The 23,419-nt window shown below is 48.1% G+C and overlaps 1 protein-coding gene across 1 annotated transcript in view; it reads left to right on the forward strand.

Annotated features, from left to right (window-relative positions):
- LOC106565299 (voltage-dependent L-type calcium channel subunit alpha-1D) overlaps positions 1 to 23,419 on the forward strand; it is a 133,870-nt gene that overhangs the window by 55,723 nt on the left and 54,728 nt on the right. Inside the window, 5 exon segments of the mRNA XM_045692034.1 lie at positions 3,242 to 3,381; positions 7,127 to 7,329; positions 12,245 to 12,397; positions 12,525 to 12,721; positions 13,211 to 13,314. Coding sequence (XP_045547990.1) covers positions 3,242 to 3,381; positions 7,127 to 7,329; positions 12,245 to 12,397; positions 12,525 to 12,721; positions 13,211 to 13,314 — 797 coding nt within the window.

A 23,419-nucleotide genomic window follows, 5' to 3' on the forward strand; every position in this document is an offset into this window, starting at 1 on the left:
AGAGAGAGAGAGAGAGAGAGAGAGAGAGAGTGTGAAGGGAGTCAGGGGTCCAGCATGTGAAGAGTTAAATGGCTGTGTTTAACGTTCACTCTCTGAACACTGCCTCTGGCCAGCAGAACCTAGCAGGACCCCTGACTTTAGAATAGGTAACAATAGATATGATATGGGTCGGGAGAAAGCAGCGGATGAAACCAAGCTAGCTAGCACACTATTTGGTTATGGCTTTGAAAATAGCGAAAGACAGACAGACAGGCAGACAGACTCTATGCTGTGTCCATACTGTGTACACTGCATGCTGGGTGCTAAGGTGGCTGCTGTGTCTCGTCTATAATGAATGGACGCCGGGAGGGAGGGAGGGAGGGAGGGAGGGAGGGAGGGAGGGAGGGAGGGAGGGAGGGAGGGAGGGAGGGAGGGAGGGAGGGAGGGAGGGAAGGAAGGAAGGTGAAAGGGGTCCCAGCCCAGCCCTCTCACCTGTCACATGTTTCTGGGGACGACCTGGGAGTGTCCTGAACAGCTGAGTCACACTTTGGCCCCACTCATGCTTACTGTATACAACAGGAGGCTGCTGAGTGGAGAACCTGGATGCGTTCAACTGAAATGTGTCTTCCGCATTTAACCCAACCCCTCTGAGCATCCCCCTGTGGCAGGCTAGAGACAGGGCAACACAGGCTGCGTGAGGAACGTGTGTGTGTGCCTGCGTGCCGCCAGTGTTGCCGGAACGGAGCAAATGGAGTGGCGTCAAACACCTGTAAACCGTGTGTTGATGTATTTGATACCATTCCACTTATTCCACTCCAGACATTACCATGAGCCCGTCCTCCCCAATTAAGGTGCTAACAACCTCCTGGGCTGTATACACACACACACACACTCACACGCACACACACACGCACACTCACACGCACACGCACACGCACACTCACACTCACACTCACACGCACACACACACTCACTCAGTCATTACTCTGATGCTGACATACCTGTCTCAGCCAGCATCTGTTGCTCCCTATCCTGTCCTCCCTGTCTACAGTACCTACCACAGCAAGACCATCACCGTGGAGCCTCCAAGTTATCCTGTCCTCCCTGTCTACAGTACCTACCACAGCAAGACCATCACCGTGGAGCCTCCAAGTTATCCTGTCCTCCCTGTCTACAGTACCTACCACAGCAAGACCATCACTGTGGAGCCTCCAAGTTATCCTGTCCTCCCTGTCTACAGTACCTACCACAGCAAGACCATCACCGTGGAGCCTCCAAGTTATCCTGTCCTCCCTGTCTACAGTACCTACCACAGCAAGACCATCACTGTGGAGCCTCCAAGTTATCCTGTCCTCCCTGTCTACAGTACCTACCACAGCAAGACCATCACCGTGGAGCCTCCAAGTTATCCTGTCCTCCCTGTCTACAGTACCTACCACAGCAAGACCATCACTGTGGAGCCTCCAAGTTATCCTGTCCTCCCTGTCTACAGTACCTACCACAGCAAGACCGTCACTGTGGAGCCTCCAAGTTATCCTGTCCTCCCTGTCTACAGTACCTACCACAGCAAGACCGTCACTGTGGAGCCTCCAAGTTATCCTGTCCTCCCTGTCTACAGTACCTACCACAGCAAGACCATCACCGTGGAGCCTCCAAGTTATCCCGTCTATGCGGACCTCGGAAACTGTGTTTTACACTTCCCAGGTCACGTTGGATGGGCCCGCGCCCGAGTGTCTGCTTTCTATGTCTGTCTGTTTTCGACCTGTGTCATGTCGAGTCAGCGTTGAGATGGGATGAGTTGATTGGTTCGAATCTGATGAAGTCAGAGCTCTACCTGTTGTTCCCGACTGAATACAGCCGCTGTGGGGTGGTGGCCAGGGCTTTGTCCCAAAACGTACCTCAAACGTGCCCCTGTGGGCCCCGGGTCAAACGTTAGGGAACAGGATGGCGTTTGGGACGCAGACCCAGGGGGATTCTAGAACGTAATCATGCTCCGGTTGGAAGATTTGAGTTGCTTCATTACGCCAGGTAGCAGCCAGGCCTGATGGGGGGGTTGTGGGGGTGGGCTGCCTGGACAGTGCTGCAGCGGGCCGAGGGAAACACTTTGGAAACGTTGATCAACTGGATGAACTAGAGTCATCCTGCTTTACAGGAGGCCAGCGACACACTGGCTAATCCAAAAACATCCCTCTGTGTGTGTGTGTGTGTGTGTGTGTGTGTGTGTGTGTGTGTGTGTGTGTGTGTGTGTGTGTGTGTGTGTGTGTGTGTGTGTGTGTGTGTGTGTGTGTGTGTGTGTGTGTGTGTGTGTGTGTGTGTGTCTGTGTGTGTGTGTGTGTGTGTGTGTGTGTGTGTGTGTGTGTGTGTGTGTGTGTGTGTGTGTGTATGTGTGTCCAGGTGTTCCCTTCATTACAGCCATCACGGTGATTGGCATTTACGTAACAGTGAGGGAGTTTCCAGTTTTCCCTTTTGTCTCTCTACGGTTGTGGCTGCCTCTCTCCAATGAATACATTCCAGAAACAGAGAAAGGACCTAAATGGATTGTGTGTGTTTAGCTTGTGTGTACTGTGTGGGTATTAAGCTTGGGCGATATACCGTTAATACCGTGTTCCCGGGGTATTTTGAAATACCAACGGCTGCGGGGGTTTGTGCTACGCCACCACTTAGAACAATAAGTTAGGTATAATTATAAGAAATCTAAGACGTGTCAAATAAATGTCACCATCTCAGGGCTCCAGCTATGCATTTAGTTTGCTAACTGGCTAGCTACTGTAAGTGGCTAAATGTCAATATCAAGCTTCTTGGTTACAGCAGAGACATTCAAATCCCCTCCCGGATCAAGATCCCTGTTGCCTAAATAGTTTTGTGCGTAATCTTAGAAATTATTATTGTAGATATATATATTTTTTAATGTATAGAGCATCTTGTGTGCACTTACGGTAATACCATGTATTCCGGTATGGCACAGAAAATGTATGACGGTAGGAAAATCGGTATACTGCCCAACCCTAGTGTGTACTGTGTGTGTGTGTGTGTGTGTGTGTGTGTGTGTGTGTGTGTGTGTGTGTGTGTGTGTGTGTGTGTGTGTGTGTGTGTGTGTGTGTGTGTGTGTGTGTGTGTGTGTTAATATTCTAATATGAATAATATGAATGGTCACTACTGTATAATAAATCATTAGTATGGCCCAACGACCATAGTGATCTATTGTTTTCTTTTCCCCTCTCTCTCTCTCTCTCTCCCCCTCTCTCTCTCTCACTCTCTGCAGGAAACGGTAGAACATGTCTTCCTCGTCATTTTCACTATCGAAACCTTTCTGAAGATTATCGCCTACGGTTTAGTGGCGCACCAGAACGCGTATGTGAGAAACGGATGGAACATGCTGGATTTTGTCATCGTCGTTGTCGGGTAGGTATCTCCAATCTTCTTTACTCTCCAGCCGCTCATTCAACTGGAATTCATCTGAAGGGCTAAAGCGATTTTCGATAGTATGGACTTCCTCAGTTCTGATTGTGTTGTGAAGTACTTGATTAAATCGTCTCGGAGTAGGAGTGCTGATCCAGGGTCAGGTCCCGCCTGTCCATTAATTATAATTTGCAAGGCAAATCTGATCCCAGAACAGTACTTATGCTCAGTGACTGAGAAGCTTGATGAATACAGACCCAGGGCATTTTTTTGTGTTTCAGTTTAGGTTTTGAATTTGAACTGCAGCTCCTCATTTGAGCCTGACATGTACTTGTTTGTGACAGTGGTTGAGTTTGTTCATTCCCAAATAGCACCGTATTCCCTATATACCGGGCCCTGGTCAAAAGTAGTAGACTCTTATATAGGGAATAGGGTGCCATTCCGGACGTGTCCACTGTCGGTGGCCCAGTACTAATATGGACGGACCCTCATCCACTTACAGTATATGACCCAGAAAAGACATGGAGGATAAATCACAACTTTACCACCACTGGAGTGACTCACCATCTCGCCATGTTCCATCGCTTCTCTCCCACCCTCGCTTCCTTTTCTCAATCATTCCATATTCTCCCTCTCTTTCTCCTCTTTCTCTCTCTATCTTTCTCTTCCTTTCCTCTCTCGCTCTCTCTCTCTCTCTTTCTCCTTTCCTCCTCTCTAGCTTTCTCTTCCTCTCCCACCCTCCTCTCTCCTCTATCTCCTTCCCTCCCTCCCTCCCTATCTCCCTATCTCTCTCCGTCTATCCCTCCCTATCTCCCTATCTCTATCCCTCCCTATCTCCCTATCTCTCCCTCCCACCCTCTCTCCCTGCCCCCCTCCCTATCTCCCTATCTCTCTCCCTCTATCCCTCCCTATCTCTCTCCCTCCCTGCCTATCTCCCTATCTCCCTCCCTCCCTCCCTCCCTCCCTCCCTGCCTCCCCTCCCCTCCCTCCCTCCCTCCCTCCCTCCCTCCCTCCCTCCCTCCCTCCCTCCCTCCCTCCCTCCCTCCCTCCCTCCCTCCCTCCTCTAATACACACACAGTCCAGTGGGTAGCTAGGTCAGATCTGTGTCTGTATGCGGCATGCAGGGTTGATCTGTCATGCAGTCAGATGCAGAGAGATGCATCCTGCTAGGATGACTGACTGACTGACTGACTGACTGACTGACTGACTGACTGACTGACTGACTGACTGACTGACTGACTGACTGACTGACTACAGCACACGCATTGAAGTCATCATAGAAACGGCACACTAAGATAAGCCCTGTGATATCCAAATATAGACGTGTCAATATCCTCACAACTGAACTGGACACACTAAAATACTGCACGCAGGCCAAATGACTGCACAAACTACACTACATGATCAAAAGTATGTGGACATCTGCTCGACAAACATCTCTTTCCAAAATCATGGGCATTGATATGGAGTTGGTCCCCCTCTTTGCTGCTGTAGTAGCCTCCACTCTTCTGGGAAGGCTTTCCACTAGATGTTGGGCTACAAGAGCATCGGGCACGGATGTTGGGCGATTAGGCCTGGCTCGCAGTTGGCTTTCGAATTCATCCTGAAGGTGTTCGATGGGGTTGAGGTCAGGGCTCTGTGCAGGCCAGTCAAGTTCTTCCACACCGGTCTCGACAAACCATTTCTGTATGGACTTCGGCTTTGTGCATGGGGGAATTGTCATGATGAAACTGGAAAGGGCCTTCCCCAAACTGTTGCCACAAAGTTGGAAGCGCAGAATTGTCTAGAATGTCATTTTATGCTGTAGCGTTAAGATTTCCCTTCACTGGAAGTAAGGGTCCTAGCCCGAACCATGAAAAACACCCCCAGGACATTTTTCCTCCTCCACCAAACTTTACAGTTGGCGCTATGCTTTTGGGCAGGTAGTGTTCTCCTGGCATCTGCCAAACCCAGATTCGTCAGTCGGAATGCCAGATGGGGAAGCGTGATTCATCACTACAGAGAACGCGTTTCCACTGCTCCAGAGTCCAATGGCGGTGAGCTTTACACCACTCCAGCCAACGTGATCTTAGGCTTGTGTGCAGCTACTCGGCCATGGAAACTCATTTCATGAAGCTCCCGACAAACAGTTCTTGTGCTGACGTTGCTTCCAGAGGCAGTTTGGAAATCGGTAGTGAGTGTTGCAACCGAGAACAGACGCGCTTCAGTACTCGGCTGTCCTGTTCTGTGAGCTTGTGTGGCCTACCACTTCGCGGCTGAGACATTGTTGCTCCTAGACAGCACTTACAGTTGAACGGGACAGCTCTAGCAGGGCAGAAATTTGACAAACTGACTTGTTGGAGAGGTGGCATCCTATGACGGTGCCACGTTGAAAGTCGCTGAGCTCTTCAGTAAGGCCATGCTACTGACAATGGTTGTCTATGGAGATTGCATGGCGGTGTACTCGATTTTATACACCTGTTAGCAACAGGTGTGGCTGAAATAGCCACTATTTTTTGAAGGGGAGTCCACATACCTTTGTATATATATAGTGTATGTGATGTCAGATCAAATGATGGCCTCATTGGGATCTGTCATCATTATCATCATTATCAGAATGTATTTTTAAGTACTCTACAAGAAAGTACAGTTACAGTATAATAAAAGGGGCTCAGCATATACATTTGGTATTCTATTCTGATGGTATTCTATTCTGATGGTATTCTATTCTGAAGGTATTATTTTCATATGAACTGATGAGTGAGCCATCAAACACCTCAGTGAGAGGCCGTCGGTTTTTCTACTCTGATTCAGTCCAACATCAGTTTGCTACAGCTGCTGCAGCAGCCTGTGATTGTAGCCCTAAAGTAAAGCCCTCTACGGCCCTCCAGGCCTCTACTGGCAACTCCATTCAGCCCATTTAGTGCCTACTGCTGCCCAGTAGGTGAGGACTGGCTAACTGACTGGAACTAAACGTCTGCTTTTTTTACAATAGGATGTTCACTCCATCCATAAACTACAGTATAATACTGTGTTTTTACCTGCTGTGTGTGTGTGTTTGTTTGTGTGAGTGTGAAAAGAAAAGATAATGGATCTAAATATATATTTATATGATCTTTGAGAACTAACAATCACCGAAACAAAAGCTAGACAGTCAGGGAGAATTGAACATTCCAAAACAATGAATTTAGCAATATTGATTTTGTTATTATGTTTGAGCAAAAGAACATTTCATTAGCCATGGCAAAATGCATAGAATTGCAGGAAATTTGCTTTAAAACTGCGAAATGTTCTCTCAGCTCCATAGCCGCGGGAAGAAGGGGTGCTGAGGGTTCTGCAGCACCCGCTGAAAAATCATTTGCAAACAAATTATTAGCGGATCGATATTGCCATCTGTAGCACGGGCAAAAAAATTATAATTAGTGCAGGGAAACTTTTTAACCAGCCCTACTGTACGTTTCTTTAGAGTCTATTGTATTGGTCTGGGCCCGTATTTATAAAGTCTCGGGAGTGGGACTGCTGATCTACTGTGTTTTGCCTTTTATATCATAATGAATAAGATGCATGAACATGGGGAACCTGATCCTAGATCAGCATTCCTACTCCTACTCTGAGAGAGGAATATGGGCCCTGAATCCAATGCTCCAGTCCTTTTAACATGTTCTCTCTCTTTCAGTAGTAAGTCAGTGCTGTGCTGGAATGTTTGATCTGTAACATTCTCTTTCTGATGTGTTTCCTGTAACATGTTTTCCCTGGTTTTTCTCCACAGGCTGTTCAGTGTTGTCCTGGAGCTTTTGACCAAAGACTCCGTTGAGACGAAGGAGGAAGCGGAGGCGGGGGCGGCGGCAGCTGCAGCGGCAGCGCTCCACCCCTCCGCCCACGGCCACGGGGGAAAGTCGGGCGGCTTCGACGTCAAAGCCCTCCGTGCCTTCCGTGTGCTGCGACCCCTACGCCTGGTCTCAGGAGTGCCCAGTGAGTTACTGTTATCTGACCCTTCACCTTTGACCCCACAACAACACCAACCAGACCTAGGTTCAAATGCTATTTGAGATCATTTCAAATACTTTATCTGGACTTGGTTGAGCTTGCCTGACACCATGGAACAGAATAGTTACAAGGAGTGCGAACCCCATCCATCTGGCACTCCAGGCAGGCTAAAGAACATTTCAAATATTTCAAATAGTATATTAACCTAGGTCTGACACGAACACAGTGTTGTTGTGAGGGCTGACTGATCCCTCATGATGAAACATGCACAGCAACCTCCATTGACCTACAGTATATAGGCTAACCTCTGAAAGGCACTACGTAACACCACACCAATAAATAACACTGCGGCAAACTGTGACCTGATTTTCATTTTTTCATTTGAGTCATTTAGCAGAGCAACTTACAGTAAGTGCGTTCATCTTAAGATAACTGGGTGGGACAACAACATATCAGATTCAGATTCAGAGTTTTTAACAGTCACATGTACAGGGTTGCAGGTATGATCGATAGTACAGTTGAAATCTTAGGCTCCGGGCTCTAACATGCAGGACAAAGTGAAATAAAATAATGAAAATGGTAATTAAACAATAAAAAATAGCTGTAAGGGCTGTCTGAAGAGAGAGTAGACCAAGGTGCAGCGGAGTTAGTGTTCATCTTGGAATTTAATAGAATACTACAAAAATGAACAAAAACACGACAGCAAAACAGTCCTGTTAGGAAAATATCTAAACAGAAACAATTACCCACAAAACCCAAAGGAAAAACATGCTCCTTATGTGTGACTCCCAATCAGCAACAACGAGCTTCAGCTGTGCCTGATTGGGAGCCACACACGGCCCAAAACAAAGAAATACAAAAACATAGAAAAAGGAACATAGAACGCCCACCCAATGTAACACCCTGGCCTAACCAAAATAAAGAACAAAAAACCCCTCTATGGCCAGGGCGTTACAATAGCACTATATACATCATAACAACTGTAGCAGTGATGAAAAAATACATTTCCATTGGGGTGGAGGCTGAGGAGACTGTTGAAGTGGTGAGGGGGAATGATCATAGGGGGAGCAGCATGACCAAAATTATATATATAAACTCAGCAAAAAAAGAAACGTCCTCTCAATGTCAACTGCGTTTATTTTTAGCAAACTTAACATGTGTAAATATTTGTATGAACATAACAAGATTCAACAACTGACACATAAACTGAACAACTTCCACAGACATGTGACTAACAGAAATGGAATAATGTGTCCCTGCACAAAGGGGGGGGGGGTCAAAATCAAAAGTAACAGTCAGTATCTGGTGTGGCCACCAGCTGCATTAAGTACTGCAGTGCATCTCCTCCTCATGGACTGCACCAGATTTGCCAGTTCATGCTGTGAGATGTTATCCCACTCTTCCACCAAGGCACCTGCAAGTTCCATTTCTGAGGGGGAATGGCCCTAGCCCTCACCCTCCGATCCAACTGGTCCCAGACGTGCTCAATGAGATTGAGATCCGGGCTCTTCGCTGGCCATGGCAGAACACTGACATTCCTGTCTTGCAGGAAATCATGCACAGAACGAGCAGTATGGCTGGTGGCATTGTCATGCTGGAGGGTCATGTCAGGATGAGCCTGCAGGAAGGGTACCACATGAGGGAGGAGAATGTCTTCCCTGTAACGCACAGCGTTGAGATTGCCTGCAATGACAACAAGTTCAGTCCGATGATGCTGTGACACACCGCCCCAGACCATGACGGACCCTCCACCTCCAAATCGATCCCGCTCCAGAGTACAGGCCTCATTGTAACGCTCATTCCTTCGACGATAAACGCGAATCTGACCATCACCCCTGGTGAGACATAACCGCGACTCGTCAGTGAAGAGCACTTTTTGCCAGTCCTGTCTGGTCCAGCGACGGTGGGTTTGTGCCCATAGGTGACGTTGTTGCCGGTGATGTCTGGTGAGGACCTGCCTTACAACAGGCCTACAAGCCCTCAGTCCAGCCTCTCTCAGCCTATTGCAGACAGTCTGAGCATTGATGGAGGGATTGTGCGTTCCTGGTATAACTCGGACAGTTGTTGTTGATATCCTGTACCTGTCCCGCAGGTGTGATGTTCGGATGTACCAATCCTGTGCAGGTGTTGTTACACGTGGTCTGCCACTGCGACGATGATCAGCTGTCTGTCCTGTCTCCCTGTAGCGCTGTCTTAGGCGTCTCACCGTACAGACATTGCAATTTATTGTCCTGGCCACATCTGCAGTCCTCATGCCTCCTTGCAGCATGCCTAAGGCACATTCACACAGACGAGCAGGGACCCTGGGCATCTTTCTTCTGGTGTTTTTCAGAGTCAGTAGAAAGGCCTCTTTAGTGTCCTAAGTTTTCATAACTATGACCTTAATTGCCTACTGTCTGTAAGTTGTTAGTGTCTTAATGACCGTTCCACAGGTGCATTTTCATTAATTGTTCATGGGAAACAGTGTTTAAACCTTTTACAATGAAGATCTGTGAAGTTATTTGGATTTTTACGAATTATCTTTGAAAGACAGTGTTCTGAAAAGGGACGTTTCTTTTTTTGCTGAGTTTATATATATACATATTAAAATTGCAACAGTTATGAATGTTAGTTATGGGCAGAGTAAAAGTAAGCTAGGGGGGACGGTAAGTGACCGTTGAGGGGGTGTGGGGGAAAAAATGTCCATAGGGGGAGTAGCAGGTTGGAGCAGGTATCTGACTAGTGGTGGCTATTCAGCAGCCTGATGGTCTGAGGGTAGAAATTATTGGCCTGTCTTCCAGTTTTTGCCATGATGCTCCTGTACTGCCTGATTGTTAATCGGGCCTACTATTGTTGTGTCGTCAGCAAACTACAGGAGGGGACGGAGGACGCACCCTTGCGGATGCACCCGTGTTGAGAATCAGTGTCGAGGAGGAATTGTTACCTTCACCACCTGGGTTTGGCGGCCCGTCGGTAAATCCAGGACCCAGTTCCATAGGGAGGGGTTCAGACCCAGGGCCGTGTGCTTTGTAGTGAGCTGCTAGGGCACTCTGGCATTGAAGGCCGAGCTGTAGTTGATGAACAGCATCCGAACATATGCATAGCTTTTGTCCAGGTGTGTAAGGGCAGTGTGCAGTTTAATGGCGATTGCGTCGCCCGTGGATCTGTCAGGGCGGTAGGCGAATTGGAGAGTGTGTCGGGGAGGGAGGAGGTGATATGGTCTTTGCGAGGGTTAACACGTTTGAATAACTACAGAATGGGGGGGAAAGAAAAGTACAAGTGTTAGTTCACAAAACACTCTTTTTTATTTTTGACTGCCAATATCTCTACAATGATACACCCAATGTCGTTTTCTCAACCTTCCCTCTCTGCACCTTCACGTTGTCTTGAGATGAAGGTGGTAGGTTTGATCAATGTGGGTTCCAGTGGGTTCTATTCCTGAATACACATCACGAACATGTTAACTAGGGCTGGGAATTGCCAGGGACCTCACAATAGGATATTATCACCGTACTTATGTGCCGATACGATATGTATTGCAATCCTATATCTATCAAAATTTGATATGTATTGCAATCCTATATCTATCAAAATTCGATATGTATTGCGATTCTATACTGCAGTGATGGTTTAACCCGGTAAAAATCAATTTAACCTCATGAAACACGCTCTCTGGAATTGCTCCACCATCTTTATTTTTATTTTTATATTTATTTCACCCCGTTTTCACCACAATTTTGTGGTATCCAATTGGTAGTTACAGTCTTGTCTCATCGCTGCAACTCCAGTACGGACTCGGCAGAGGCGAAGGTTGAGAGCCGTGAGAGCCACTGCGCCACTAGGGAGGCATTGCTCCACCATTTTACAGAAATTCCCTTACTTAATGTAGTAAGAACCAACCGACGAGTTATCAGGAAGCATACTCTTAACGATGGTCAGGGACAGCTATTGTTGGGGTAGCACCAGATGAAGTATTACCTGCATCGGGCTCCTATTTCAGGGTCAATCCTTAAGAAATAAAGGTCTGCTCAAAACATGTTGGCTCACTAGGTATAGGATGATAAATAACAGAGTTTTGGCACAGGTACATCCAACAAGCACTAGTTAACAACCAAGTCATTTTTTTACAAATCTAGACTTGGGGTCACAATATTTTTTTTATATATATTTTTTTACACTGTTTGGACTTACGTGACCCCCAAAAAATGCTTAGCCAGCCCGCCCAAGGATTTACAATGGCAGGAAAATCCAAGAATGATTTCTGAAACACTATATCCAGAAATCTTTCACATTTCTGTTCTTTCATAAGATAAAATCCTTGATTAATCATGCGTGTGTAATAGATTACTATTTTCAGATTTTTCATTCATAGATTTTAGATGTGTATGAGTATTATTTTTTTTTAAATACGCCATATATCCAATGTTTAGCTGGCATGGAATGTTCGTATCCTATATATTTGACTGTGATATGCTTGTCTCGCCTAGCTATCTTAAGATGAATGCACTTACTGTAAGTCGCTCTGGATAAGAACATCTGCTAAATGACAAATGTCAAATGTAAATGTTTTACGTACAGATCTCATATTACATATCATTGTAAAAACAGAATCATTTCAAACCTTGATTACATTGGGATACGATCACATATGCCTGTGTTTATGCGTGGCAATACTTGGGAAAGGATTTTTACATCCAAGAAGTTAAACATTTATAATAATAATTCAAGTAATGGTACAGACAGGAGACGCGAGGTGAGACTCGTACCCCCGTCGCCAGGGAGATATGTGGTCCGGAGTCAAGAGAGTTTACCAATGGACCTTGACTCAAATTCAACCACACACAGTATTACTGTAACACACGCACGCACAAACACCTAGCTATGTCGTCCTTCTCTAACAAGTACGTTTGACTCTCTGTAGGTTTACAGGTTGTGCTGAACTCCATTATTAAAGCCATGGTCCCTCTCCTCCACATCGCCCTGCTGGTCCTGTTTGTCATCATCATCTACGCCATCATCGGCCTTGAGCTCTTCATTGGCAAAATGCACGCTACCTGCTTCTTCCCCAGCACAGGTAAGAGCGTGTGTGTGTGGGTGCGTGCGTGCATCTTACCATCTGTGTGTGTGTACATGACTATTGCAATTGTGGTTTCAGTCTCTCTCTCTTTCCGGCTCTCCTTCCCCCTCCCCTCTCTTTGTAGGCATGATAGCGGAGGACGAGCCGGCTCCGTGTGCGATCTCAGGGCACGGGCGCCAGTGTCCCATCAATGGCACCGAGTGCAGGGAGGGCTGGCACGGCCCCAACGACGGCATCACCAACTTTGACAACTTCCTGTTTGCCATGCTGACCGTGTTCCAGTGTATCACCATGGAGGGCTGGACGGACGTGCTCTACTGGGTGAGGCCCTCGGTCATAGAGATCCTATCAAATCAAATTGCGTTTGTCACGTGCGGCGAATACAACAGGTGCGGTAGACCTTACAGTGAAATGCTGACTTACAAGCTCTTTCCCAACGATGCAGTTGAATTCTTTTCAAATTGTATGTGCCCTCTGCACTCCCCGTGTGGTCTCCGTGTGAACTTTGACCCGCTCACTCCCTCTGATGTGTCAGAAGATTAGTCACTGGGCCTGGATGTGACTGACATTCAAATGATTAAAGGTTCAGTCAAGCCTTTCTCTATATATCGGAGTCCCATGACCTTCCCTCACCTTTTTTCTCACTCTCAACTGTAAAGAGGGTTTTCCCCCTTCATCTTGCAGTCTTAGCAAACTGTTTTCCTCACCTTTCTCTACCTCTGACTATCCACGTTATTCTCTTTCTCTTCCTCCCCTCTTTCTTCTTCTTCTTCTTTCCCCATCTCTCTCTGGTGACGGGTGCTCCTCCAGATGAATGATGCTATGGGTCTAGAGCTTCCATGGGTCTACTTTGTATCTCTGGTCATCTTCGGCTCCTTCTTTGTACTGAACCTGGTTCTGGGAGTGTTGAGCGGGTAAGACACCTCTGTCTCTCTCTCTCTCTCTCTCTCTCTCTCTCTACGTCTGTCTGTCTGTTAACCTGCTACTCTGGCCCCATACAGGTCTACCTGTCTGTCTGTCTGTCTGTCTGTCTGTCTGTCTGTCTGTCTGTCTGTCTGTCTGTCTGTCTGTCTGTCTGTCTGTCTGTCTGTCTGTCTGTCTGTCTGTCTGTCTGTCTGTCTGTCTGTCTGTCTGTCTGTCTGTCTGTCTGTCTGTCTGTCTGTCTGTCTGTCTTTCTCTATGTCTGTGTCTTTCTCTCTACGTGTCTGTCTGTCTGTCTGTCTTTCTCTATGTCTGTGTCTTTCTCTCTACGTGTCTGTCTGTCTGTCTTTCTCTATGTCTGTGTCTTTCTCTCTACGTGTCTGTCTGTCAGTCTTTCTCTATGTCTGTGTCTTTCTCTCTACGTGTCTGTCTGTCTGTCTTTCTCTATGTCTGTGTCTTTCTCTCTACGTCTTTCTGTACATGTCTGTCTGTCTGTCTTTCTCTCTACGTCTGTCTGCCTGTACGTCTGTCTGTCTGGTAACCTGCTGCTTTGGGCCCACCGTCTTCTTTGTTAGTCGAATCATCCTGGGCTCCTTTTTCATGCTTAACCTTGTGCTGGGTGTGCTGAGTGGGTAACCAGCTGAGGGTGCTGGGTGCTGAGTGCTCTGCAGTGTGTGGGTGCTATGTGTGTGTGTGTTTGTGTGCGCTGTGTACAGTGCGTGTGCAATGTGGGGTGAGACAAGGGAAAGACCATGGAGTGGCTTGCTTTGTATGGTGTTGGGGAATGGTGAGAAAGTCTCCGGGAGACAGAGAACAGGTATGGCGATACTCAAGTCACTGGTAAATACAATACAATTTAAATCAGACTGATGCTGTTTCACTGCCCTGGCCACCACAAACATAACCTTTGTTGACCTGTCATTTGTTTTGCATTGCGTTTCCTCGCCACGACAACCGACACCCCAACCCCCTTCATCACCACTACCACCCAAACTCCCGAGACAGGAAATTAATCTCATTCCTCGCCCTTCACTCCCTCCTCAGCCTAACTCCCTAAACTCTCGCTCCAGTATCTACTGCCGCTTCCATTCCCCTGCAGTGGGGGAGGAAGCGTGTTAGTGGGGGTGAGGTGTTAGTTCATAGTACTCGCTAGTCTATGGCCAGCAGCACTCAGAGGATGCGTGTTCTTTCTTAGAGCGTTCCGTTGGTGGTTGGCAATGTTCCTGGGTTATGACCCCTTCTCTCTGTTAAGCTGTACACTTTATTTTTAGAAACGCCGTGAATCATTTTTTGGGAACTGTGAAGTTTTGTTTGAGGTGTAGACTAGTGGCGGATCAAGTTAAGAGAAAATTACAGTTGAGTGTGACGTGTAGTAATTGTAGATGATTATACATTATGCCACTCTAACCTGGTGGTCCCAGCGCGCACAACCCACGTGGAGTTCCAGGTCTCCGGCAGCCTCTGGAACTGCTGGTCTGCAGCCAACAAGGCTGAGTTCATCTCAGCCTATGCTACCCTCCAGTCCCTAGACTTCCTGGCGCTGACGGAAACATGGATTACCACAGATAACACTGCTACTCCTACTGCTCTCTCTTCGTCTGCCCACGTGTTCTCGCATACCCCTAGAGCATCGAGCCAGCGGGGTGGTGGCACTGGAATCCTCATCTCTCCCAAGTGGACATTCTCTCTTTCTCCCCTGACCCATCTGTCTATCTCCTCATTTGAATTCCATGCTGTCACAGTTACCAGCCCTTTCAAGCTTAACATCCTTATCATTTATCGCCCTCCAGGTTCCCTTGGAGAGTTCATCAATGAGCTTGACGCCTTGATAAGTTCCTTTCCTGAGGATGGCTCACCTCTCACAGTTCTGGGTGACTTTAACCTCCCCACGTCTACCTTTGACTCATTCCTCTCTGCCTCCTTCTTTCCACTCCTCTCCTCTTTTGACCTCACCCTCTCACCTTCCCCCCCTACTCACAAGGCAGGCAATACGCTTGACCTCATCTTTACTAGATGCTGTTCTTCCACTAATCTCATTGCAACTCCCCTCCAAATCTCCGACCACTACCTTGTATCCTTTTCCCTCTTGCTCTCATCCAACACTTCTCACTCTGCCCCTACTCGGATGGTATTGCGCCGTCCCAACCTTCGCTCTCTCTCTCCCGCTACTCTCTCCTCTTCCATACTATCATCTCTTCCCTCTGCTCAAACCTTCTCCAACCTATCTCCTGATTCTGCCTCCTCAACCCTCCTCTCCTCCCTTTCTGCATCCTTTGATTTTCTCTGTCCCCTATCCTCCAGGCCGGCTCGATCCTCCCCTCCTGCTCCGTGGCTCGACGACTCACTACGAGCTCACAGAACAGGGCTCCGGGCAGCCGAGCGGAAATGGAGGAAAACTCGCCTCCCCTGCGGACCTGGCATCCTTTCACTCCCTCCTCTCTACATTCTCCTCTTCTGTCTCTGCTGCTAAAGCCACTTTCTACCACTCTAAATTCCAAGCATCTGCCTCTAACCCTAGGAAGCTCTTTGCTACCTTCTCCTCCCTCCTGAATCCTCCTCCCCCTCCCCCTCCTCCCTCTCTGCAGATGACTTCGTCAACCATTTTGAAAAGAAGGTTGACGATATCCGATCCTCGTTTGCTAAGTCAAACGACACCGCTGGTCCTGCTCACACTGCCCTACCCTGTGCTTTGACCTCTTTCTCCCCTCCCTCTCCAGATGAAATCTCGCGTCTTGTGACGGCCGGCCGCCCAACAACCTGCCCACTTGACCCTATCCCCTCCTCTCTTCTCCAGACCATTTCCGGAGACCTTCTCCCCTTCCTCACCTCGCTCATCAACTCATTCTTGACCGCTGGCTACGTCCCTTCCGTCTTCAAGAGAGCGAGAGTTGCACCCCTTCTGAAAAAACCTACACTCGATCCCTCCGATGTCAACAACTACAGACCAGTATCCCTTCTTTCTTTTCTCTCCAAAACTCTTGAACGTGCCGTCCTTGGCCAGCTCTCCTGCTATCTCTCTCAGAATGACCTTCTTGATCCTAATCAGTCAGGTTTCAAGACTGGGCATTCAACTGAGACTGCTCTTCTCTGTGTCACGGAGGCTCTCCGCACTGCTAAAGCTAACTCTCTCTCCTCTGCTCTCATCCTTCTAGACCTATCTGCTGCCTTTGATACTGTGAACCATCAGATCCTCCTCTCCACCCTCTCCGAGTTGGGCATCTCCGGCGCGGCCCACGCTTGGATTGCATCCTACCTGACAGGTCGCTCCTACCAGGTGGCGTGGCGAGAATCTGTCTCCGCACCATGTGCTCTCACCACTGGTGTCCCCCTGGGCTCTGTTCTAGGCCCTCTCCTATTCTCGCTATACACCAAGTCACTTGGCTCTGTCATATCCTCACATGGTCTCTCCTATCATTGCTATGCAGACGACACACAATTAATCTTCTCCTTTCCCCCTTCTGATAATCAGGCGGCGAATCGCATCTCTGCATGTCTGTCAGACATATCAGTGTGGATGACGGATCACCAGCTCAAGCTGAACCTCGGCAAGACGGAGCTGCTCTTCCTCCCGGGGAAGGACTGCCCGTTCCATGATCTCGCCATCACGGTTGACAACTCCCTTGTGTCCTCCGCCCAGAGTGCTAAGAACCTTGGCGTGATCCTGGACAACACCCTGTCGTTCTCCACTAACATCAAGGCGGTGACCCGATCCTGTAGGTTCATGCTCTACAACATTCGCAGAGTACGACCCTGCCTCACACAGGAAACGGCGCAGGTCCTAATCCAGGCACTTGTCATCTCCCGTCTGGATTACTGCAACTCACTGTTGGCTGGGCTCCCTGCCTGTGCCATTAAACCCCTACAACTCATCCAGAACGCCGCAGCCCGTCTGGTGTTCAACCTTCCCAAGTTCTCTCACGTCACCCCGCTCCTCCGCTCTCTCCACTGGCTTCCAGTTGAAGCTCGCATCTGCTACAAGACCATGGTGATTGCCTACGGAGCTGTGAAGGGAACGGCACCTCCATACCTTCAGGCTCTGATCAGGCCCTACACCCAAACAAGGGCACTGCGTTCATCCACCTCTGGCCTGCTGGCCCCCCTACCTCTGAGGAAGCACAGTTCCCGCTCAGCCCAGTCAAAACTGTTCGCTGCTCTGGCACCCCAATGGTGGAACAAGCTCCCTCACGACGCCAGGACAGCGGAGTCAATCACCACCTTCCCGGAGACACCTGAAACCCCACCTCTTTAAAGAATACCTAGGATAGGATAATGTAATCCTTCTACCCCCCCCTTAAAAGATTTAGATGCACTATTGTAAAGTGGTTGTTCCACTGGATATCATAAGGTGAATGCACCAATTTGTAAGTCGCTCTGGATAAGAGCGTCTGCTAAATGACTTAAATGTAATGTAAATGTAAATTATAGGCATTCGTATGTGTTCCGGAACTCCAATTTGAGCAGCAGCAGCTGAAAAATGAGCTCCTACAAATATTGAAATTTACATGGTTTTTTGAGTGAAGTACATCGGAAAAAAGCAAAAGAAAACTGCAAGACTGAATAGGAGAAAAAACAAGCAACAAACAAAGAAGATAGGCTTTTGAAAAATAACTATTTTTCATAAAATTGTAGTTATCTTAGCTAGCTGAATTGTTTACCAGTTGCTAAGCAGTTGCTAGGGACTCTTTTGGAAGAAGCTAGCTAGCTAACGAAGAACAACAAAGAATATCTAGTTAACAGAAGAAAAGAAAGAGAAAATCAGGACAGAAGAAAAATAATATCAAAGTGAAACAGTTCTCTAAAGACACAAGAGACAATAATACAAGAAACAACACTTCTGTAGCTTGTCAACTATGTGTCTGTCTATCCCTGTTCTCTCCCCTCTGCACAGGCCATACAAACGCTTCACACCGCGTGGCCGCTGCCACTCTAACCTGGTGGTCCCAGCGCGCACGACCCATGTGGAGTTCCAGGTCTCCGGCAGCCTCTGGAACTGCCGGTCTGCAGCCAACAAGGCTGAGTTCATCTCAGCCTATGCTACCCTCCAGTCCCTAGACTTCCTGGTGCTGACGGAAACATGGATTACCACAGATAACACTGCTACTCCTACTGCTCTCTCTTCGTCTGCCCACGTGTTCTCGCATACCCCTAGAGCATCGAGCCAGCGGGGTGGTGGCACTGGAATCCTCATCTCTCCCAAGTGGACATTCTCTCTTTCTCCCCTGACCCATCTGTCTATCTCCTCATTTGAATTCCATGCTGACACAGTTACCAGCCCTTTCAAGCTTAACATCCTTATCATTTATCGCCCTCCAGGTTCCCTTGGAGAGTTCATCAATGAGCTTGACGCCTTGATAAGTTCCTTTCCTGAGGATGGCTCACCTCTCACAGTTCTGGGTGACTTTAACCTCCCCACGTCTACCTTTGACTCATTCCTCTCTGCCTCCTTCTTTCCACTCCTCTTCTCTTTTGACCTCACCCTCTCACCTTCCCCCCCTACTCACAAGGCAGGCAATACGCTTGACCTCATCTTTACTAGATGCTGTTCTTCCACTAATCTCATTGCAACTCCCTTCCAAATCTCCGACCACTACCTTGTATCCTTTTCCCTCTTGCTCTCATCCAACACTTCTCACTCTGCCCCTACTCGGATGGTATTGCGCCGGCCCAACCTTCGCTCTCTCTCTACCGCTACTCTCTCCTCTTCCATCCTATCATCTCTTCCCTCTGCTCAAATCTTCTCCAACCTATCTCCTGATTCTGCCTCCTCAACCCTCCTCTCCTCCCTTTCTGCATCCTTTGATTTTCTCTGTCCCCTATCCTCCAGGCCGGCTCGGTCCTCCCCTCCTGCTCCGTGGCTCGACGACTCACTACGAGCTCACAGAACAGGGCTCCGGGCAGCCGAGCAGAAATGGAGGAAAACTCGCCTCCCTGCGGACCTGGCATCCTTTCACTCCCTCCTCTCTACATTCTCCTCTTCTGTCTCTGCTGCTAAAACCACTTTCTACCACTCTAAATTCCAAGCATCTGCCTCTAACCCTAGGAAGCTCTTTGCTACCTTCTCCTCCCTCCTGAATCCTCCTCCCCCTCCCCCCCACTCCTCCCTCTCTGCGGATGACTTCGTCAACCATTTTGAAAAGAAGGTTGACGATATCCGATCCTCGTTTGCTAAGTCAAACGACACCGCTGGTCCTGCTCACACTGCCCTACCCTGTGCTTTGACCTCTTTCTCCCCTCTCTCTCCAGATGAAATCTCGCGTCTTGTGACGGCCGGCCGCCCAACAACCTGCCCACTTGACCCTATCCCCTCCTCTCTTCTCCAGACCATTTCCGGAGACCTTCTCCCCTACCTCACCTCGCTCATCAACTCATCCTTGACCGCTGGCTACGTCCCTTCCGTCTTCAAGAGAGCGAGAGTTGCACCCCTTCTGAAAAAACCTACACTCGATCCCTCCGATGTCAACAACTACAGACCAGTATCCCTTCTTTCTTTTCTCTCCAAAACTCTTGAACGTGCCGTCCTTGGCCAGCTCTCCTGCTATCTCTCTCAGAATGACCTTCTTGATCCTAATCAGTCAGGTTTCAAGACTGGGCATTCAACTGAGACTGCTCTTCTCTGTGTCACGGAGGCTCTCCGCACTGCTAAAGCTAACTCTCTCTCCTCTGCTCTCATCATTCTAGACCTATCTGCTGCCTTTGATACTGTGAACCATCAGATCCTCCTCTCCACCCTCTCCGAGTTGGGCATCTCCGGCGCGGCCCACGCTTGGATTGCGTCCTACCTGACAGGTCGCTCCTACCAGGTGGCGTGGCGAGAATCTGTCTCCGCACCATGCGCTCTCACCACTGGTGTCCCCCAGGGCTCTGTTCTAGGCCCTCTCCTATTCTCGCTATACACCAAATCACTTGGCTCTGTCATATCCTCACATGGTCTGTCCTATCATTGCTATGCAGACGACACACAATTAATCTTCTCCTTTCCCCCTTCTGATATCCAGGCGGCGAATCGCATCTCTGCATGTCTGTCAGACATATCAGTGTGGATGACGGATCACCACCTCAAGCTGAACCTCGGCAAGACGGAGCTGCTCTTCCTCCCGGGGAAGGACTGCCCGTTCCATGATCTCGCCATCACGGTTGACAACTCCCTTGTGTCCTCCTCCCAGAGTGCTAAGAACCTTGGCTTGATCCTGGACAACACCCTGTCGTTCTCCACTAACATCAAGGCGGTGACCCGATCCTGTAGGTTCATGCTCTACAACATTCGCAGAATACGACCCTGCCTCACACAGGAAGCTGCTCAGGTCCTAATCCAGGCACTTGTCATCTCCCGTCTGGATTACTGCAACTCGCTGTTGGCTGGGCTCCCTGCCTGTGCCATTAAACCCCTACAACTCATCCAGAACGCCGCAGCCCGTCTGGTGTTCAACCTTCCCAAGTTCTCTCACGTCACCCCGCTCCTCCGCTCTCTCCACTGGCTTCCAGTTGAAGCTCGCATCCGCTACAAGACCATGGTGATTGCCTACGGAGCTGTGAAGGGAACGGCACCTCCATACCTTCAGGCTCTGATCAGGCCCTACACCCAAACAAGGGCACTGCGTTCATCCACCTCTGGCCTGCTGGCCCCCTACCTCTGAGGAAGCACAGTTCCCGCTCAGCCCAGTCAAAACTGTTCGCTGCTCTGGCACCCCAATGGTGGAACAAGCTCCCTCACGACGCCAGGACAGCGGAGTCAATCACCACCTTCCGGAGACACCTGAAACCCCACCTCTTTAAGGAATACCTAGGATAGGATAAAGTAATCCTTCTAACCCCCCCCCCCTTAAAAGATTTAGATGCACCATTATAAAGTGGTTGTTCCACTGGATATCATAAGGTGAATGCACCAATTTGTAAGTCGCTCTGGATAAGAGCGTCTGCTAAATGACTTAAATGTAAATGTAAATGTATGTCATACTGTAATATGTTATGAATGGGACTGATTATTCAAGTAGCAATTTACGTTGGAACAAGACCCGCTGGGCACAACAGAACAGCTAAATTAACGTTTGTTTTTACAAATTGACGTATCAATTTCCAATGTATACAATAATTGTGAAGTGTACGTGTCATATTCACATTCATAGCATGTTATATCCTCTCCCGCTAACACCTTTTGGCTTCCAGAAACTTGTATCGTGAGTATTTAGCAGGCCTTTGCAAACACACGCCTGTGGGAACATTCTGAGAACCACAATTGTTTTTTTATATTTTTATTGAACCTTTATTTAACTAGGCAAATGAGTTAAGAACAAATTCTTATTTTTACAATGACGGCCTACCCCGGGTGCTTTTTATGTGACTATAAAAAAACAACAACAAAAAATGTATATCATAATCTTAATTAAAAAATTACAAATAAAATATATATTTTTTATTGTTTAAACGATAAGAAAAAATAATACAATTACATGTGACCATAAACATGAAAACATTTAAATAATAATAATAATAATTTAATTTTTTTTTTTTTTTTTTATTGTTTAAACGATAAGAAAAAAAATCATACAATTACATGTACATTTAAAATGCAGATATGGCCCTGCATATGACTGCTCGGGGGCAATGCAGTTTAATCTACTGTAGTCATGGTTACCAGATGCCCCTTTTCCAACAATGCAGAGTTAAAGCAGCTCTGTGCAGAAATCGCTATGCATTTCGCCTAATTTCAGTTTATGTGACAAAACAAGCATAGTGTGATTGAGGTAGCTATGCATGTATAGGTAGGGTTAAAGTGACAAGGCAACAGGATAGATAATAGACAGAAGTAGCAGTGTATGTGGTGAGTGTGAAAGTGTGTGTGTGTGTGTGTGTGTGTGTGTGTGTGTGTGTGTGTGTGTGTGTGTGTGTGTGTGTGTGTGTGTGTGTGTGTGTGTGTGTGTGTGTGTGTGTGTGTGTGTGTGTGTGTGTGTGGCATCAGTATGCATGTGTGCGCATATGTAGTCAGAGCAAGAGAGTTGTGCAAAAAAGGGTCAATGCAGGTAGTCCAGGTAGCCATTTGGTTATCTATTTAGCGGTATTGTTTAGCAGTCTTATGGCTTGGGGGTAGAAGCTGTTCAGGGTCCTGTTGGTTCCAGACTTGGTGAACTGGTACCGCTTGCCATGTGGTAGCAGAGAGAACAGTCTATGGCTTTGGTGGCAGAAGTCTTTGACCATTTTTTGGGCCTTCCTCTGACACCGCCTGGCATAGAGGTTCGGGACAGCTGGGAGCTCGGCCACAGTGATGTACTGGGCCGTACTCACCACCCTCTGTAGCTCCATGTGGTCGGGTGCCTTGCAGTTGCCGTACCAAGCGGTGATGCAGCCAGTCAAGAGGCTCTCAATGGTGCAGCCGTTGAACTTTTTGAGGATTTGTGGGCCCATGTCAATCTAACAGTATTGCTTCCGTCCCTCTGAACAGGGACCCTCGGAACATGACAACAAAACATTGAAAACAAAACATTGTTACCTATCGCTCCACAAAAGCCGCAGCTCTTTTCTGAGCAAGAGAAACAACTACTTCAAGGTTGTCACCGACTGAAACACAACCAGTGTGCACCGCTAACTAGCGAGCCATTTCACACTGGTTACACCAAATCTTTTCAGCTTCCCGAGGGGCAAGAGGTGCTGTCGTACCCACTTCACAACTGTGTGGGTGTGTGTGGACCATGTTAATTCCTTAGTGATGTGGAACTTTAAGCTCTCGACCCGCTCCTCTACAGCCCCATCAATGTGGATGGGTGCGTGCTTGCCCCTCAGTTTCCTGTAGTCCACGGTCAGATCCTTGGTCTTACTGACATTGAGGGAGAGGTTGTTGTCCTTGCACAACACTGCCATGTCTCTGACCTCCTCCGTATAGGCTGTCTCATCATCGTTGGTGATCATTCCTACCACCGTCATGTCATCGGCAAACTTGATGATGGTGTTGGAGTCATGCGTGGCCACACAGTCGTGAGTGAACAGGGAGTACAGGAGGGGACTAAGCGCACAACCCTGAAGGGCCCCGTGTTGATGGTCAGTGTGACGAATGTGTTTTTGCCTACCCTCTCCGCCTGTGGGCGGCCTGCAAGAAGTCCAGGATCC

The sequence above is a fragment of the Salmo salar genome, chromosome ssa12 (assembly GCF_905237065.1).
Source record: "Salmo salar chromosome ssa12, Ssal_v3.1, whole genome shotgun sequence".
Classification (NCBI taxonomy): Eukaryota; Metazoa; Chordata; class Actinopteri; order Salmoniformes; family Salmonidae; genus Salmo; species Salmo salar.